Genomic DNA, 21031 nt, shown 5'->3' with positions numbered 1-21031 from the left:
GAAACTTGTGTGTAACTAACTTCTAGCATGTTGCGGGCACTGATAAAATTATCCGAATCTTTAACGCTGCAAGGTAAAAATTTTGCATTTGCGCATTGTTCAGTCCTCAATGAACTGAATTAGGCTTCAGAAACGTTTGAACGCACTCTCTAGCTGGGAAAAAATATGGCCTTGCGTAAGTTTTCTCAATGCATTCTACTTTGTTCTTCACTTCAATGTCTTTTTAACTTATTATTACAATGTTTAAAGACATACTGACAATTTTAGATTTGACAGAAAATGTGTGCTGCACAGTGCACACAACATGTCTAGCCCTAGTGTAAAAAAAATTGCACTGATTCAACGTCTGCCGACGTTTTATCAATGTAAGAACGACCGGATTTGCAATCTGGGATTTTTCATGCACATGATGAACTTACTGGCAAGGATGAAAAACCTAAAAGTTGCTAACGAACAAGAAAATTTTACCGCAATGCAACATTGAATGGTGTTGGAGTTGCAAATATACATAAGATTACATCATTATTACATCATTATTACAAAACTAGTGGCAACACGGCTGTTGGAAAATGCTGCTTCAGCAAGAGGAAATCAAAGCAAGAGAAATCTTTCACAACATTTTTGCGTTCATTTTACATTATTTCAACCAGATTCTGTGTGAAAGTGACAAATATTCTATGAGTCTATGAAACGACAATTTACTCCCCAGACAGCAAATCCGTCGTTTTTTACATTGTCTACAGGCATTGAATCAATGTAAAAACGACGGGTTTGGAATCCGATTCCCTCAGGAACAGCAATTCGAAACCGAATGTCTAAAACTAATATCATGGAGGATGTTTGGCCTAAAATTGATGGAGCAATCAATTTGTGACTTGTGTGAATTATAACTGACTAACTTTGCTACCTTTCCAGGCAATTTCAAGTCAGCAAACCAGTTTGTTTTTGCATCAATTCAACGTCTGCAGACGTTGGAATTTTGTTTTGTCTCGTCATGTGAAATGTGAAAGCAAGACTAGGCATACGTGTGTGTGGAATTGCAAGACTTGAAATGAAGCAAATGATACTTTTGCACCTTAATTTTAGTTAAAAAATTCAATAAATCAAGAATTTTCCTGTCATCTTCTGGTGCAGCTGACTGAACAAGTAAAATGAGTTTTAATGCTAAAGCTCAGGTTTGGGCAGCTTGTTGATGTGATCTTTCAAAAGGAGAGATGATGTAAAACTGTGGGCTGACTTGTCAAGCATCGGAGGAGCAAAAAGATTAGTGAAAGAACATGACGTGTGGAAAACAATAGCCAACCTTCTGCTCGGAGGCGGCGCATGACGACGGTAATGATTGCGGCATAGTTGATAGACAATAGGAGGCAAAATGCGCCCGTTTTCGGAGACAACACAAAAGAAGCAACTTAAGGTTGTTTCAATTATGCATCAATAATTCTCAATTTCGGGCCAAGTCTGTTGCAAGCGGTTCAGTTGGAGAATTTCATGCAACATGCAAGGTGAATATGTAAAAAAAAACTAAAATTGCTGCAGGTAAAAGTTAAAAGGCTTAAAAGCTGGAGGTACGGTACCACAATAAATATGGTCACTTTTGAGTTGAAATCGTCATTGGGAAGGAGAAGGGCGTTAATCTTCAAACAAAACAACATAAAACTATGGGAGCAGCTGACCAGAAGAACAAATGGTCTTTCGCTGCTCCTGGCTAATCAGATTGAATTCGTTGCTCCTAGTCCCAACACCGAGCCTACTTCAGTGTTTCTGCAACACTGAGTTACTTTTGTATTATAGAATCCGATTGGCAAATAAAGTTATTCTTCTTTCTCTCCCTCTCGGTTCTTTTCGATAAGTCTCGTTTAGACAAATTTTGAAACAAAAATCCCTTTCGGAAAACTGTAGGCCCACGGAAGCAGCTGCCCGCATAAAGATGAAATACGTTTCGTTCAATATTTTGCTTGTGTCAGAGTCCTTTGTTTATCATGAACGGTAGAAAGCTGGTCCCTCCAGTTTCAAACACTACTGCACTTCAAACACAAGGTGAGAAACCAACAATGGTTGGTTACACTGGGAATCGAACACTGGACCTTTCGATTTCGAGCAAATGCACTACCACTACACCACGCACTCGGCTTAACTGCCAAACATTCTTGGTCTTGAAGCAATGCTCTGTGATTCAACTTGTCTTTTGTTGCTGGCTTAAGAAAATGATGAATGTCATAGAAAGGAAACAGACAAGAGAAGAGTAAACCCACGAATTTGACACTAACAAAAGGAAAGATGGCAAGGCCAAAAAGATTAAAATATGTATTGGAAAGCAGTCTGTAGACATTTGCATTGTTAATCTGCACAGCTACTAAACCTACTCTTCAACTATTATTTATACACAGTATTAAAAATCGGTCCATTTCCTCCCACAATCTGTCACGAAACTGAAGTGATACTACAGTGAACAGTGATGACAAGGGCAAAAAAGAACAACAACAATATGAAACAATACGCGCGCTAATGGACAATACCGATTGATGTCGCAACACTGTCATACAAAATTATGGAATCTCACAAAAAAACTTGCGTCCTTTCACTCACCTCTTCTTAAAATTTTCTTTTAACCAATCTTCTGCTTTTAACAGCTGGCTACAACTGATCTGAGACGCGCAAACCAGTTGTGTCAAAATAATCTTTTTCTCAATCCCCAAAGTACTTACTTTTGCTCTTTAGCGCTTTGAATGGCCATTTCCACTGCCACAATACCCACACGACGTCGTTGTGTAAACTTAGCACGGTAAGAGTTACCACGAAATAAATTAATAATGCTACAGTTACAATGTTAACTTAATTTCTTTCTACAACTGCTAAGATCCTTTAGTAATTTTACTTTCTTTAATTTGAATCCTATTTACGATATAACAACGTTTCTATCCAGCTCATTAACAATATTAGTACTATAGTTGAAGCCTTCGGCATTTCCCGATCTGGAGTCGAACCCAGGCCTACTAGCATTACAACCGTTTGTGCCACTGCACTGGTAAGCTACAAGGCTGTGACACATTTTACTTGTAGAGCCACACTGGGATTGGCTAGTGAAAAAAAAACTAATGGTTAGCCTTTATGATTGGGCAATTTTTTGAATTTAACGATTGGTAGCCTGAGTCTCTTTCATGCTATACTTTGGCTGTGGTGGCTTTGAAAAGCAAGCTCACGTTTGGATAAATGGTGGCAGTTTTGTTGAAGATATTTTGCTTTTTGCAAACTTTGTATGAGTATTTTTTTTATTTGATTTTATTAAAGCTATAAGAGTTAAAAAGTAACTGTCGCTCTACACGTCTACAACTGTTTTGTGGCAACCACCAGGCTAGTTCTAAATTTCAAACTATCAATTCCAAACTCGTTTTACCCTCATCAGGCCGCTGTGTTTCTTAGTCTGTCGCCGTTTCCTTGTTTGTGACCAATTGGATTTTGCAACTAATAATGTTATAGTTTTATTTATTGTGGCTCTACAACAGCTAAGATTTCTTAGCGACAGCACTCATGTTTAATTATATATCAGGTGTACGATGTTATCACATCAGTACCTGACTTATTCTCACTGCGTTATACAAGAAAGAGCACAATCGGTGCTGTTTTTAAAGCCTTCGGTTTGACCCGACCTGGAATCGATCTCAGGTTTACTAGCACCAGAGCCAAAGGCAAAACCCTTAGGCCATTGAGCTGGTAGTTTACAACTCGCGCTGCACTCTGCGAAGATTGCAATCCGATTCAGAAAACTAGGCCTTTTTTACATTAATTCAGCGTTTGCAGATGTTGAATCAATGTAAAAGGACTAAATTGCTGGTTAGGAAAGACCGCGGAGACTGAGGGGCAACCGCAAGTTTAGCCACAACACTTCCTTGCCCGGCAATCAATTACATTAGCTCTCACAAAGTTACTTTGATGTTTTCTTTCTGTCTATGAATCACCTAGAAAGTTATTTTTCAGAAGCTAAACTTACCCTTCAACTATTAAAATGGTTTTAGCGTTGAGGCGACGTTCCGTGATGTTAAAATGACTAGCTCAGTGGCCGAGTGGTTTCGCTCTCGGTTCTGGAGCTGGTAGATTTTATATCGATTCCAAGTTCGGTCCAAGTGAAGACTTTAAAAATGGTATCGATTGTGTTCTTGCATGCATATCGCAATGAGAACAAGTCGGGTAATAATGTGATGATATCGTAAACCTGACATGAACTTAAAAATGAGCCCTGTCAGGCTGTCGCTAAAACAGCTTAGCTTTTTTAGCGGCGACCACGAATGAAAAAAAAAACATAACAGTAGGCCTAATGCTGAAGACCAGCTTAATGGCTATGAGGTTTCGCCTTCGGTCTTGGAGCTGGTAGGTCTGAAATTCGATTCCAGATCAGGTCATACCAATGACTAACCGGTCTCAATTGTATTCTTTCTTTCATTACACAGAGAGTATAAGTCGGGTAATAAAGAGATGACATTTTAAATCTGAAGGTCTGTAGACGGTAAATCAATGTAAAAAGGACTGATTTGCTGACTGGGAAGAACGAAAATGCAAACAAAAGCTCCACATTCAATGAGGTAAGTACATGAAGTCTAGTTTCTGATAATTATTTAAAGACTAAAAATTGTAACATTCTTTCTTCATAAAGTTTTACACAAGCTTAGAGGTTAAGTGGTTATCGCTTTCGGCTCTAGTGCTGGTAGGCCCGAGATTGATTCCAGATCGAGTCATACCAAACACTTTAAAAACGATACCGGTTGTGGTCTTTCTTGCATCACGCAATGAGGATAAGTCGGGAAATAACGTGATGACATCGTAAAAGACCTTAGCACTTTCAGAGCGACAAAAAATAAAACCATAACATTATTATTATTCAGACACTTTTCTCATAGAACAGACAACATGCGTCAATCTGGCTGTGCTTGTAGTGTATTCACATGGCCATTCAAATTAAATCTAAAACATACATGTCAATGCAAATTCCTAACTACAGCACTTCGACTCGATTGGTATAATAAATATACAAACAAATAAATAAAACATTTAAACCATGAAACACACATATTCATAACAGGTGCCTCGGTTTTAGCCTGCAAATGCTCAAACAAAACTTATGCTGTGTAGTGCGCAACCCAAAATAATAAAAATACGTCACACAAACATTCTAAGACTTCGGGTAGAAATTATGAAATAAATTATACAAGAAAAAATTTCAAAACGAATTGTTGCAAACTATGCTTTTTAGCTTAATTCTATGGTGATAATCATGGTCTTATGCGGTCTTCTGCAATCAGGAGTAGTTCCAGAAAGTATCCTTAGGGGCGGATTTCAGCAAAACACGATGATGTGTAGGTTTACATAAATGCGACCATAGAAATACACCATGAATAAAGTTACTTTTCTGTATTTTAGGGGGGGTGATCGCCTCAATTGCCGTTTCCTGGATCATCCGCTGTCTACATGTAGCGACTTATCAGGGCCTCTACATGGCTGCACTGGAGCTCTTTGTGTGTTTTCATAACCAAGGTAATAGAAGTTGGTTGAATGCTCAGATTCAAAGAATAAGAAAGCAAAGAAGCCAATCTTTGGATCCACCTTAAATATGTCATCGGAAAGCGCTCAGCGCAGAACATATCTGCCATAGATATATAGGCTGAAATACACACTGTCAGTGTCATATCAACACCAATCTTAGGAGCAACATGGTTGGGACGCCTGGTTAATCGAATCAAAAAATAAAAAGCCCAAAATGTAGATCTTAACTCATGTTCAGCAAAAGTTTCGAAAACTACTATACTGTCATCATCTTCAGTGCCATGAAAGTTATAATAGCCATCAACAGTGGCCTCACATTACAACAGTGAAGACGAAGACAGTACAATAGAGTTTTCGAAACGTTAGCTGAACATGATTTTAGTATTTACATTTTGGGTTCTTTATTTTTGATAACATCAATCTCTTGTTGTAAGATTCAAATTCTTTCATTTTCAGCCTTTTTAGTTCATTTTGCAAAAGATTTTCTCTTTTGGAGCCCGAAAATCATGTTGCAATTTAACTGGCGCAAGATAACGGTGGGAACTATTTGTAAGTTCACAACAATGTCTCAAAGATTGATCAACCAAGCCTACTTTGTAGGATAACCCGATTAAACTCTCTTTGACATGGTCACTTTGGTGTATGACACAACAATTGTTCACAGGAGACGAATGTTAAAGTTGCTGATGCTGTCGAGTGTTGATGATGTCACCAGTGACGATCGAGTGCTGATAATGTCATTGATTACGTCAGAAACTGAAAAAAAAGCGCCAAAAACCCGACGTTGAGAAGAACGACCAGAATGACCAGGTAGCTTTTGGTCTGAAATAAAAAAACAAGTGCAACTTGTCAGTCGTCCGATCGGAAATCGAGGAAGCTGACTGTGCAAGAAGCAGTCACCAAGCACGAGGAAACTCGAATCACCAAGCAAGAAGAGAAGCGTCAAAACAGACAAGCCCTCCGGGATTCCCCATCACCACCAGCGGCAGGCTTTATATGCTTTACGGTTGCGGCCGCGTCTACCAATCACGCATGGAATTTTTTAGCGACGGAAGAGCTAAAAATGACGTCACTATGACCTACAATCTTCATTACGAAGTACGTAGCCTACTGTCATATGGCGTGACGTTCCTTTTGCTACGACGTAGTTTCAACTACACGGACGAGCATTCATTCTAAATAAAGCAGTATCTTGGCCAGATGGGTTTGTGACTTCAGCCTCCCCCAACTTTAAGTCGTGTGTGATGTCATTATAATTGAATCAAAAATTATAAATTTATTTACTATCGGAGCTTATTATAATTATTGATTAAATTAACGCGATGCAAACATGTTTTAAAAAATGGGGCTAAAACTTTCGGGCAGCGCTACTATTTGAGTAAAGGAAATTTAACACTCCACAAATAAAACTGGAAAACTTTAAAGCAACACTGAGATAAACATACTGCGTCGTTGTCTTGTTTGCCGTCCAAGTTAGCATCTGCTAAGCCAAGTTTTTCGTCTTCGTTGTTGCGTCGTAGTTTCCCAGGCAAAGGAGAATGTGACGAATTTTCTTTTTGTAACAATGGAATACTGAAGTCATCTACTGCATAAGCTGAGTCCTGGACAACAAAGACGAGTTCAAACAAATATGTTTCAGTACGTCAAAAAATCTGGGCATGGACGATTCGTTTTAGCTACATACCTGATAAAATAACTTACTGAAGACCCTTTCCCCGTAGCCTATAGCCGTAAAAAAGCATAAGACGATTATAGGCTTTCTTATTGGGGGCTGGGGCTACAACTAATTAAACGCTTCTTATAATTTTTGCTCTGTTTGTCTACCTCTTTATTCTTAAACATACAGAAGACAATACAATTTCAGTACTGTATAGTGTATATGCAAATTAAAAAATCTCGACTTGGAGTGCGTTCCCCATTTCGCTATTAGATTATACTAGGCGAATTGGCTCTTGTTGTTTCTAAATTCAGTCCAGGTATGATAGCATAATCAATAGCAAGCGCAGAACAAGTCAAGTAGCCTAAGTAATATCACAAATATATTACCAAAGAAAACCTTAAAATTAGTAGACATATCACTTACGTCTTAGATCTTCCAAAGGTTCATATTTAAATAGAATAATACCAATAGCAATAGCTATTTTTCATTAGTTTACATTCACATTTAAACAAAGCGTGAATAAAAATGAGTGTCACAACTTACTTCAGAAAGAAATTGAGATTCTGATGCATTTTGCACTCCAGCAAAAATGCCCACTTTTGGTTTAGATCCAGAAACATTAAATTCTTCAGAACTCACAGGAACAGAATAGTTAGCAAAGGCTGGAGTAGGCTGTACGTTGACAGGATGTGGAGATTTTTCTGCGTTGCGCAGTTGCAATGGTGTCATGTTTCGCAGCGGGTTATGTGCCCCCATTTCAGTAGCAGATTTAGATATCCGCCTTTGGCGGAGAGGAGAATTTTCTGGAAGTTGAAGAAAGTTTTCAACATGGTTTGCAGCATTGCCATGCTTGATCGCAACTTCTGGTTGTGATACATGCTCAGCTGATATGTACCGCGAAATCCCCGAGCTAGAAGTTGGCTCTGAAGATGTTACATACTCACACGAGTTAACACCTGGGCTGAGCGTTTCTTGAAGCATTGTTCTATTTTCAAGATCGTTTTCTCTCATTTCTGTTTCGTAGTTGGCTAAATATCTATCTTGATTGTTCTCATACTCAAACGATCCCAGGTCAAATGACTTATTACTCGGGCTATAGGCATGTTTTGGGCGTTCTGGCATTGTGTTAGCCTTTTGAAACATTGTTCTTTTCTGATCCGCACTCTCACTTGTCCATAAAGTGTCTTTTGCATTTTGAACATGATTCGGCTTTTCTTTGCTGATACTGGACGATGTGGACTCTCCCAAGCCCGAATCTTTGGTGCTCGATAGCTTTCTACTGCGCATGCGCAAAGTCTGTAAGAAGCTCTTTTTATGACGAGGAGTGGTCTTCTCAATACTGCAAGTGCTGGATACTTCACTTTTTGTCTCATTTGTTGCAATATTTGATTTCGATAAAGAACTTTGTTTCTTTGCGGCCGAAATGTCGTTAGCAAAATTACTGGATGCTTCGATGGACTTTTGATGAGGAAGCTCGTGAAAAGAAGATGCAGTACTATCTGGAGAAAGATATTGTACGTTCTTCGATGCTGGAGACGATTCGTTTCCATCACTTGGCTCTTTGACTTGAACGGTTGGGACTTTAGTGGTGGACTTAGAATAAGAAGGAATCCTAAGCGCAAAATACAAAGAAGTAATAGTGATGCTGTAGCATAAGTGTTGAAATTAAAGCAGATGTCTCTCAACCTCAATTCTGGTTCCTCGATTTTATTGAAGATAAAAAGTTATACTTAATAATAAGTTGAATCAACTATGGCTGGCTAGATATTAGGCTAGATTTTCCACATTTTTCAGACTGTTGTTTGCCATTTGATTAATGTTTTCTAAAAATCACATTGTTTCATGTTTATTTCTTTCCAGGAGGCATACAAAATTATACTATTATCAAGCAGTAAGTGGTGAAAACATATAGCCGATATAGTTTTCGCGGCGAGATATGGGCATATAGGTACCGACTAGTATTTCTATTCAGCCCATGCTGAAAAACACGCATATTTAGAGTTTAGATTAACAGCCTTTTTCAAGTCTAAACAGCTCAATCAACGCACACGTGGCTTCATAAACAGCAAAATGTCAATATCAATCAACTATGATTCAAAGCTCAGCCTCTTCTCTTGAGCTGCATAGTGCACACTTCAAAAAAAGTTCTCTGACACCCATTCATTGCAATGTAAACCAGTTTATAGATGTAAGGGCTGGACGAGTAGACGCAAACGTTGGGGTTCTTTTGAATCATTTTATCGCCTACGCCTTGCTTTTGTTGGAAGTCATGGGTGTAAGATTCAATAACTTAATCTTATACCAAAACTGTAGCCTACTGTAAAAAACTTATCTTTGAATCTACGTTGCCTAAATAACAAACATGTAACATGTAGCCAAAACCATACAAACCCATTAAAATCTTTGTCGTTTTTTCCTTGGAGAGGTTTAGATAGGGTTGCATTGTTTGTAGGTAAACTTGCGTCTTTGCGTTCATTTTCATGATCATTTGAAAGGCCTTGGTGGCTACGATCTTTATTGCTGGCACTGAAAAGCAAATAAAGTAAGCATTTGAAAAAAATATACAGAGAAGGATCATCAGTTAAACTTTCTCTTGTGTTTGTGGTAAAAATTTTTAGTAAAGCAAAAACTTAAATTTAAATTTTTAATTGCGACTCTCCATATGAGGATATAGATTTTGATTTTAAGACTGCAGGGTTTGACTTAAAGTCATCTTATTACACAGGATCCTCCACATAGGCTTTGGTCATGTTCTGAACGTTAACTATGAGTCTATGACAAATCAAATAACACTTCAACAGCAACAACAATAAGTCAAAAATTCACTCGCTCAGATTCGGCGATCAAGCCTGCGTCAGTGGTTAAAAGTCTCTAAAAGAATGTGAAACCGCCAGGATTAAGCTCCCAAAAAAACATTCTCAGTCCAAAGATAAACATTTTCAAACTGAAACAAATGAATCACCAGAGGGAAGTGCCAGTAATAAACCAATAACAATGTATTAAAATTTAAATAAATAGCGTTTCATAACTGCTACTTTTACCTGTACTGATGATAGCTTTCAGGACCCTTCATCTCGGTCCTTTCACACTCCATAAAATAAGATTGGCCCGCATCTGCTTCCTTAAAGGGGTCTTCACCCCGGCGACGAAGGTATTCCAAACCTAAAAAATTCCGCAATTTACTCAGTAAAGACACCAAGTTGTTAGGAAACGAACTAGAAAGGGCTGGTGTGGTTTGAAATGATAAGCATGTTTCTTTATCTTAGCCGGATTTGAAAAACGTGGAAACAAAATGGTGTTGTTTCAGTACCCTTGAGTATACTTTACAGTAGCAAAAGTAAAAGTGGTAATTTTAATCATAGTTGTATCTAGTTTTTAGTCAGGAATTACAGTACATTTACAGAAAAGCTTTAAACTTTATCATAACAGTGAATCTTTGTCAATTCTTCTATTTTCACTTGACCATTAAAGGCTTTTATGGAAAACTGCAGATCAGTTATTTCGCTACTACACTACTTGGTAAGGGCTGACATGTGTATGGCTGAAAACGCCTGTAATTTATGGTTTATAATATTGTCGCTTTACTGTGTTATATTAAAAGTTTCGGTTGTATCGAAAGATCCGGCCCAGAAATAGTAAGGAAAAAAGAAAATGTTAAAAATCGCAAAATCATAATGTTATGGTGATCTTAGAAAGCTTATTGACCCAGAAATAAAATTTGGCGAAAACAATAAGAACAGTGACATAAGCGATAATTCCTTCTTTTCCTTTTAGCAGCACTGGACGATGCTACACCTCCCGGCTTTCAATTACCTGCTCTGAGATTTGAACAATCCTGTCTCATACGAAAGAAAAAGAAGCTATACATTAGACCCATTGGGGGTCTGACCAAATGTGGGTAAAACACAAGTGGATCGCACCTGGTTGATGGAAATTGGGGTCCTGATCTCGCGCCACACATCGCGCTATTTTCGCTTCATCTCGGGCGTTCTGTGCCACCAAATCAGCTTGACCAGCTTTTGCAATGCTGTGGGATGTCCTTGTGACAAAATGTTATTATGGAGTTGCAAATTTATTATTTAAACCATTTTTATAAAAAAAAGAAGCACTAATCCATCGTTTGGCATACTTGGATTGTTTCCAGAAGAGTTTAACTAAGAAAGGACAGGTGAATGTCAAACTAGAACTTTCACATTCCACATTTTTTGCGTAAGAAATACGTCATTTGTATGCAAAAATAACGAGAAATGTATGACAAGTAAAATTAGCGACGGAGTGCTTGTTTGTCTCTGATCCTTGCATCAACTTCACACTCCTATATACATTTCACATCATAGCAAATAATGTCTACGCTACGCACAGAAGCATTTCGAACTGTAACAACAAACAAGCAACAAAATCAAGCGACGCTTGTCCATCTCTCGGGGTGTTTGGTTGAACAACACATTTCAAAGACAGCTCTCTGTTTGGCGGCACCTAGCGGATGAAATAATTCATATACAAGATTTCAACAACAAGCGGAAACTTCCTTCTGTGTATCTCGAGCCTGCGTCAGTAGTTCAAAGCCTCTACATCCACTCCCGGCGGCACTAATGGTTGGAATAGGTCACAGACAACAACCCTTTAGCAATTGGAAACTTCACTCTGCCAATCTTGGTAACCGGTGCTGCGTCAAAAGCCTCAAGTATGAGAAACTGCCAGGATTATCCCATCATAGGCTTTTTCAGTCCGAAAATAAAGATTCAAAACCAACCAAGTATGCAATACTGTCAGGATTAAGCTTTAAAAGAAACTTTCTCAGTCCGAAATTAAAGATTCTCATTATCAATCAATCGAAACGACCTTTAGATATATTTTTAATTCTTTTGAGCCCTTTGCGTGGTAACCATATAAAGATTTGACAAAGCTTGATGTTAGCTTTCCGAATAAAGAATTCAAATACCTTGATAAAGCTATGTCTGATTTTTGTAAGGCACTTTCTTTTGCTCTTCTGGCTCTTTCCACCGCATAAAGTATTTTAGTTCGTATCTTTCCGGATTTCAAAGGGAAATTATTCTTCTTCACGCCACTGGTGATCACATTGTATTTATATTTTCCTTCCTCTTTTGTTCCATCCGGGAACGTTGTGGAGCCGTAACCATGGCGATAGTTTTCAAACCATTCTCCTTCATACTCAAACCCGTCGGACCTCTTGCATACTCCATAGCCTGGTCAAAATAGTGGTAGCCACTTTAACAAGTCGAAATTCTGCCACTAAACTTGACTAGAATGAAACCGCCAACCAATCATAAGCTACGGTTTAAGTGACGTATAAAATGGTGAAAAGAAGATGATAGAAAGCAAGTTAAGTGATGGATTTTTTGTCAGCTGGTTGGCTTAGGGGTTAGGGCTAGAAAGTAGTCATTTCATTGACGCGAGTTCGATTCCCACCACTGCTATTGCTCTTTTTCTTCTGTAATTACCAAATAAAGTTCAAAACAAGCATTAACTCTCTGGATGAGTGCTAGAAGGGTCACAATTGGACGGTAGCCTCTTATAACATGTTCTGATTGGTTGGCAGTTGCATTGTAGTCATTCGCAGTGGCAGAATTTCGACTTGTTAAAGTGGCTACCCAAAATAGTTATCATCAGCAGTGTTCCCAAAAAAAACAACAATACATTGCTTTAAAAAGATGGTTAAAAAAAAAGAACAAAACAACTTGATTTCAGACAAAACCAAGGAAAAGGAATTCATTTTGAAAACAAAATATACTTTAATACTTTAGTTTTGATGTATTTTTGCTTTCGATGAGGCCAAGATATATTGTTACTCGGCAGGCGGCTTTGTGTACCGGCATCAACAAATCAATTGAATTACATCACACACATAATTCACGTCACCTGTTCTGGTGTCATTTTTCCACTCCCCGTGGTATGTTTCTATAGCATTTTGGTCTATCTCATCTTCAATGGTACCCAAGCTGGACGGTAAATCGCTCCTTTCGTACAGAGAAGTGTAGTCACTAGTGGCACTAGCGAGCGAGTCGGTTGTTGCGACACTGAGAGAAAGATTTTATTTCAAGTCATTAGAAATAACTTTTTATACATCATAATAAACTTACACACAGAAAATGAAGATCTGAATTGAAGAACTACTTGTCCAAAACATGACTTTTTAGATGAAGCAAGTTAAAGTTCTGTCAACGTTGTTTAATCGTTTATTTCAATGATTAAATGTTATTGCAAATGCTCGGCAAAGGTTAGAATAGCGTTACCAGTAGCAGCGTTCCGCCAGAAAGAACCAAGCCTGGAGTTCCATTAGCCATATCTCTGATTTAAATGTTGATAAAAACAAGGGTAGCCGGTTTTAACTTTTAGCTTGTAAGGGGCGAATTACTTCGTAGTCCCTTATGTTATTTAGTTAAACTCCTATTGTTTCAATGCCGCAGCGCCCAATAGAAAAAGCATCCCACCAGTGCTATTCCATAGGATCACAAATGTCGTTGGTAGATTTAAGAAGAAAAAAGTTAAGCTGTTCTTGGAGTCGAACTAGCGTCACCCGCATCTCATGGCCAAATGTAAGAACGCTTTCGATTTTACCTTTTGAAGGATTTTGTGCTCGTTGCACTTGCTATGGAACTGCTGGACTTCGAGCGTGCCTTCAGTCCTCCAAGGATTGATTTTCTAATGCTTATCGATCCACTTCGGAATAATCGATTCTTTTTTGGGGCAGGAGGAAGCCGTGCTGGCGCCACCGCGTGTCGAGAAAGAACAAAACCAGCCCTTAAACCAGTCCGAGATTCAAACACACCTGAAAAAGTTAAGGATTTTTTATGCCGAAAGCATTTTATAGAATCTTAAATATGTTCTACAAGAAAAATAAATTCGTTTTGTTTTGTAGAAGCACATAACTTACAATATTTTTTCATGTTTTTAAATTTTTCATTTTTGGGAGATTGGCATTGACATGCTAATTTCCATCGTCTTCAAGGTTTAGCTCATGGAATTGTCAAACAAAATGTTTCATCAACCCACGTCGACAGAAAATAATATAATAATTGAGCTGTTCATCACCTTTTGTCGTCAAATGGTTTGGTTTTGGTTTGGTTTTTGAATCTTTATCCTCGGACTGACAAAGCCTTGATTGGTTATTCCTGGTAGTTTCGCATACTTGTAGAGGCATTTGACGCAAGGCCGATTACGGAGATTGGCACAGTGAAGTTTTCCGATTATTGAAGTGTTGTTGCCGGGGAATAAAGAAAATTAACTGTTCGCAAAACCAGTCTTACTTATACTTCTCCGTTTCTCCGTAGCAATCAAAAACGTGAAATAGCGGTTTATAGACCTTATTACAGTAGATTGGTAGTATTACAGTAGATATTGTTTGGAAAATAAATTATTTTCAGTTGTTTCAACGACTACTTTATCAGCTGTAACAGAAACTGTTGTTATCTATCAGACTACTCGTCTTTGGATATTTATAGTTCTCTGAAGTCTAAACGACTCCAGTTTGAACCCGAAAGCTTTCATCATGTTACTGCTTCGCGTCGTGGCCGTGTTTGCAGCGGTATCTTCAAGAAGTGATAGTGACATCACAACAAAACAGTGCGATGCTTAATTATGACGTCATAAGTTGCTCACGGTACCCTGCTCAATAGTAGAAAGTTACCTAATTTGATCATTGGAAGCTAAAATTTGAATGAGGCTGTTCACCAGGCATTTAGTAAAATAACATGGCATATGTTCTTCTGGTGCAAACTAAGCTGAACTATCACAAGATGTATAAGGTGATAATCTGCTTTTATTACGACGTTTCGTCAATCAGACACGACTGACTTTTTCAGGGAGCTAGGTCAGCTGGTGACTACCTGTCTAGGATGGCAAAACACAGAACCATGTTGCTGTAAACCAGCCAAACATATACTATACACCTTATACAGTACATCTTGTGATAGTTCGCTTAGTTTGCTTCAGAAGAACGCATATCTTGTTATTTGATCATTGGATGTTATTGGTTCTAGAATAAAGCAAGTCACTCCTAACCTGGATCATTGCTGGATAGCGTTGCGTGGCTTTGCTCGCTTCTCAGTGATGTCATAGACACCCGAAAGGATCCTCCAACTACAGATGCGAGTTGGTAGAGAGCGCTTTCTCGAATTCCTAATCCTTGCCGCATACCTTCTACCCATTGGCCTTGGTACGTCCCTGTTGTTGATACAAAAAGTCATCCTTTGCTTGAAATATTTTGTTTAATTGATTTAATCCTTATCCGCGGTATGGTAAAGCTTGTTTGAGAGCTTTATCCTGGCAGTTTCGCATACTTGTAGAGGCTTTGAACCACTGACTCAGCCCCGGTCACCGAGATTGACAGAGTGAAGTTTCCAATTGTTAAAGTGTTATTGCCGGGGAATTATTCCATCCATTAGATGCTGCTGAATGGAGAGCAGTCCATAGATTGCGCTGCTCAAGCGCACACCCCAAGAGTTGAACCAGGGCCGCTTGATCCTGAAGCTCCTTCATTTACAAAGTTACGCGCTATCCAACTGAGTTACCGGGGCAAACAAAATACAGATAATTGTAACTAAATATTAAAAGGTAAAGACGAAGCTATTTTGTCGGGAAAAATCTTACCGATCTTCTATAGTTTGGTGGCAAAACACCTTTCCTGTACACTAATGAGTGACAAGAAAATATGACCAAGGTTCAAATATCGGTGAGTGAAGTTTACTAGTAAATTACAGCGACAACTCGTCATTCGGCGACACTTGGTAGATAAGGTGTTCCATGGCCACCTGGAGATGCGGCCTGATTTGTCACATTTTGCAGATTTTGACTACAGCTACCGCTAGTGTTTGACTGACATTTTCTGAGATTTTTTTACTTTTTGTTGTCTCCTAATGATATAAAAACTTTTTTGTTGCCTTGGGAAAGCAGTAGAAAATAAGAAAAGTATGTTGAAAAACGCTGAATCAAACTGTTATTGAAAAATTAACAGTCTGATTAAAATCTTCAAAATCAAATTTTCTTTGTTTTTCAACATCTGAGGATGTTAAAACCTATTGTGTCATCTGGGAAAAACAGTACAGAAAGCGTAAAAATCTAATTTTTAGAAACATTTAATAAAACATTCGCAAAAAGTTAGCAAAATCTGGAAATTTATGCAAAATGTGACAAACCAGGCCGTATCTTTAGGAAGCCATGGGTGTTCTCATGCAACATTACTTTAAAAAGACAAACTGAAACTTCCACGCATAATGCCTTTAGCTAATGTAAAAGTTGAATTGGCGCTCTAACTCTGTTTCACTTTAATTATGTTGAGGTGCGGTTCAGGTAAGTCTAATTTGTCCGAGGTAATTCATTTGTTTATATTTATTTTAAATGTTCCTTTTCAGTTTGTTAAAGGTAATCAACTATGTATTAGATCACGACACCGCAACATGTTTGTGTTTATAGGGCTTGGTCATGCTAACGATACCATGTGAGACACTCCGCCTTTTTTGTCAGCAAGTCACATTAAATTGTGTCAAATTCAGGAACAAAGTGAAGCTTGAACATGTTCGTCAATCAACAAACATAAGCCTGGTCACGGCAAAAACAGTAAAGTTGAACTTTTGGCGCCCTTGTTTTCAGACAGTTTTACAAAAAAAATGGAGGAATTTGAATTGAAAACTCACTGTTCCACAGTTATCAGCCCTTGTCTTCTGCTCAACCTTTCCGCGAAGTTACTTTTAATCCAATTATTTTACTTTGAAGTCACACACGAATTGATTTCGTACCGACTGTGGCAAAGCAAGGCAGTGACAATTACTTTACGCGATCTCCGCCATCTCAAGGGGAATCTTTTGACGTTGAAAACTATATTGAAGAATTAAACTTCCTCTGGTCTCAAGCATAATTTCCTAAACTCACCAGATTAACCTTTTAAGGAAAATTAACTATTGAAGTCTTGCTAAGCAATTTTTTACCCCAATTTAATGCCTATACCAAAAGAACTGGATTGAGTTGACCACAGCTGTACGGGACCAAACATTTTGGGGGGCAGAATAAAAATGTACCTAAATCTGCATGATTTTATTGAAATTGCCCAAATATACGTACCAACTGTGTTTAGCTTGAAAAAAATACATTCAGAACTGCAAAAAAGGTCTCTGTTTCAATCCGTCAAACAAGATAAACGCTTTTCATTACATGGAATAGTTCAGTTTGATAATTATCTCTTTATGGTAGGTCTACGTAAGTGATAACCACAACCAGTACATATTTGGTACGGTACTCAACTGCAGGAGCAGTGAGCGAAGGGCATTACACAAGTGCAGATAAGTTACTATTTTGACATAAGCTTACCGTATCTATTCTAGTATAAGACGCAGAATTTTATACCAAATGTTCACTCACAAAGTCTGGGTCGCGACTTACACATAAATGAATTCAAAAACGGGTCTGAAAAGTAGCTGTTGCATCTGTTTTAAAAAGCAGCATTAGCCAATAAGCTGGTGCTATAAGCTTCGCTGGTGTTTTGTGATGTGCATTTTTTGAGACTGCCATTGTAAGACCGCCATTGTAATGCGCATTTTTTCGGCAGTAAGAATAAGATGTCACAACAAATATAAAGTAACTGATGTCAAATCAAGGGCTTCTATTGATATATTGTTATTAAATTAATCCTTTAAAAACATATTTAAATGTCATTAAAAGAACATCGTTTAACATTAAAACAGCGTCATGTTGCAAAACACATCAGTCGGACTTGTTGAAAAAATAACAGTGAAAAAGATGCAGCTTATAATGATTTAGAAGTGTTGATAATCCTTTCAACAGGATTACAGCTGCCATTAAGTTCATTCATAAATAATCACAGTCATTTATGTTATGCAGGCTGTTCTCAATGCAAATAGCTTCGAAAAGAGTTTCTTCAGTAGAATGGATGTTTAAAAACGTTTTAGCAACGTGTGAGTTCTGATACCTGGCCTATCTGCACCGCCTGGGTCTAGCTGACTGGCCTTCCGAAGAATGCCTCATAAATAATGCAAGGCTTTAAAAAGGCAAGAACTGACATGCGAGAATATAAAGATGAGATAGTGAAGATGCACTTTTAAAAACCAACAGCACGCTCTTAGCACCTTTGCCATTTTATCGATTCAAAGAGAAGTCGATGAACACTTAACAGCAAAACAAAAATATATTAAATTTAACCCTCTGTGAGCAATAATCTCGGTTCTTCATGTAAAGGTCCCATACTCAGTTATTGAAGTTTGGGAGCTTTGGGGAATAATAGATTTTCATTATACTCAGCGTTCGACCCTAACGAGAGTAGTGTGGCCAGTTCAGCAACTATGCTCACCTTTAATATATTGCACCCTGGGTAGAGATAAGCAATGTTTTTTTTAACAACCAGCTTAGGCCGGGTGTCGAACCTGGTTCGCATGATTGGAAAGCGAGCGTGTTAATTTCTGCGCCATTACGCCAATTGTAAGTTCTGTAATATACAGCACTGTCTTGTCCAAACAGAACACTGTAACTCTACAAACAATGACCATTATGTTATTGTAACAGTGGTAGAAATTAATGAAGGGGAACATCTCAAACATTCATATGTACTGTAAGTTGGTTTTGCAAAAGCGTTGGTGATGCACGTATACAAATATGTGGGAATTAATTCAGAGATGTGCCAGTTGCTTTGTACAAAAGACTTTCCATGTTCATTAGCCTATATCAATTACATCTTTAACTTCCCATAATCGAATAATACTTCCTTGATATGCAGGAAGTGATTAGTTTTTACCTTTCTGATCAACTGACCAAACCGTCAGTGTAATTTAATTATGTCAACCAGTGTTAAAAATAAATATCAAGTTTGTAGCCAAAATTTCGTTTTCACGGGTAGGTTTAACGTTGGGAAACGTCAGTAAAAACGTTTTTAATAAAGGCATAAACGAAAGTGATCCTTCGGGTATTGAGTTTTTGATTAAGGCCAGCGCTCAACGCAGCGTTGAAAGAAGCGAATCTTCCGCGTTTTAGGAACAATCAAGTAAGCGGAAGATGCGCGGTTAAATTCAGGCTATTCTAAGAAGAAGCACGTCATCTTGATGTTAGTAAGTTGTGTCTTTAGAAAATATGTGCAGTGATTTAATCAGCCTTGACGTATAGATGAGAGCATGTCCCAAGTAGCTCAAGAGGCTATCTTTATTTTCGTTATATTCGAAATATTGCTGTAAAACGTAACCGGTTTGATAATATTTTAAAATCAGATTATTCAAATGAACCTAAAAAAAATGACCTTAATATTATTTTGTTTTAAAATTAAACGCTCATCAGAAAACACGCCCTAGTTGCAAACATGAAAAACACTGGAATGTCGACCATAAATGCACACACTGAGCATGCAACATTCCAAATGTTGACCACTCAATTAATAAATGATCAATATCAACTGCTCGGTTTCAAAATACGGTTCGGTCTACATATGCCACAATGCATCTAACTTCTATCTGGAACATATAAGAGATCAGCTGTCAAAAACATAACCTATATATGTACATTTCGAATATTTTACCATAACTATGGTAGACCCTGGCTTTGTAAAAGTATAGCAGTATGGTAGGGAGACATGGTTGCAGGTAAAATACTCTGTACGCATAAAATCAAGTAGGCCTACCTCCGCGGAAGTAAAGTCAGTATCACGGCCTACTAGAACACGGCCAAATATGTTGCTATTTTGGAAAATTTCTAAGAGTCTTAATCGTTGCAATCACAGCCATGACAAACCTGTCATTTTCCCACTTAAAGAAGTATGTAAACTAAGAAATATTTGCATCTAGACATATTTTTGCCGGAGATTAGATATGTATGTTAAGCACAATTTATGCAATAATAATGTAAAAAATGTAAGACTTTCCAACTGCATCCTGGCGATAGTCTCATCAAACAGTCGTTAGGTTTTTTGTATAGCAGTATCTTTCGGCAAGAGTAATATTTTACTTGCAAAACTAACTGGCGAAAAACAAAACAAACTAAAATTTAAATTGGCACGTCAAATGAACAGCTTACAACATAGAATCCACAAAAAATCCTTGATATTTTAAATGGAACATTCAATTGCACCAAAAGCGAGACACCAAATGATACTAGCCTACCTCCAGGGTGCAGTTGGAAAGGCTTACATATTACATTATTATTGTGTAAAGTGTGCTCAACGACCAACGTACATATCTAATCTTCGGTTAAACAAGCCAAAAATATGTCTAGTTGCAAATATTGCTTGTTTTACTTACTTTTGGAAATGGGAAGATGACAGGTTTGTCACAGCTAGGATTGTAACAATTCAGACTCTTAGAAATTGCCTCAAATAGCAGCATATTTGGCCGTGTTCTATAGTAGGTCATGTAAGTATTATTTTAGTTCAGCATGCAAATGTGCTCAACCAAAAATGCTTTAAATCGACATCAGTGCAACCTCCATCAGTATATACTTACCTCCATCAGTGTAAGTTTCAGTCCCGTAGCCATCTTGTAACCCGTTACTCCACGTACCCTCATACTTAGCGGTGCTTTTTGTGCTGCACCGAATTCCGTATCTGCCTCTGTACCCGTGGGTCCATTCGCCTTTATACTCCCACCGGGCTTTTGTTTCGACTCCAAGGTTGTGCCTCTTACCATTGGACCAGTTTCCCTCGTAGGTGTTTCCACTTGGCCACGTGTATACCCCAAGAATCTCAAAACCATGATTCCAGGATCCAGCGTACTCCCCTTGCCCCTTCGGCCCAGTACAAACACCTTGGCCATGAGCTTTTCCATCCTCCCACGCCCCACAATACACGCCCCCATCGTCAAAATCAAACCTGCCCCCACTCTGAGCCAT

At 38.2% G+C, this 21031-nt stretch overlaps 1 protein-coding gene across 1 annotated transcript; it reads right to left on the bottom strand.

Annotated features, from left to right (window-relative positions):
* Positions 1–4921: 4921 nt before the first annotated feature.
* LOC145772085 (uncharacterized) lies at positions 4922–21031 on the bottom strand. Its single transcript, XM_082583906.1, has 11 exons — positions 20647–21031; positions 15218–15379; positions 13775–13985; positions 13076–13233; positions 12138–12402; positions 11116–11234; positions 10237–10357; positions 9587–9721; positions 7739–8807; positions 6981–7136; positions 4922–6357 (listed from the first exon to the last, which is right to left on the bottom strand). The coding sequence occupies exons 1-11, from the start codon at positions 21029–21031 to the stop codon at positions 6280–6282; spliced, it is 2859 nt and encodes a 952-aa protein (XP_082440032.1). The 3' UTR covers positions 4922–6279.

This window comes from Aplidium turbinatum, chromosome 6, assembly GCF_918807975.1.
Source record: "Aplidium turbinatum chromosome 6, kaAplTurb1.1, whole genome shotgun sequence".
NCBI lineage: Eukaryota > Metazoa > Chordata > Ascidiacea > Aplousobranchia > Polyclinidae > Aplidium > Aplidium turbinatum.
This window is presented reverse-complemented; position numbering and strand designations above follow the sequence as displayed.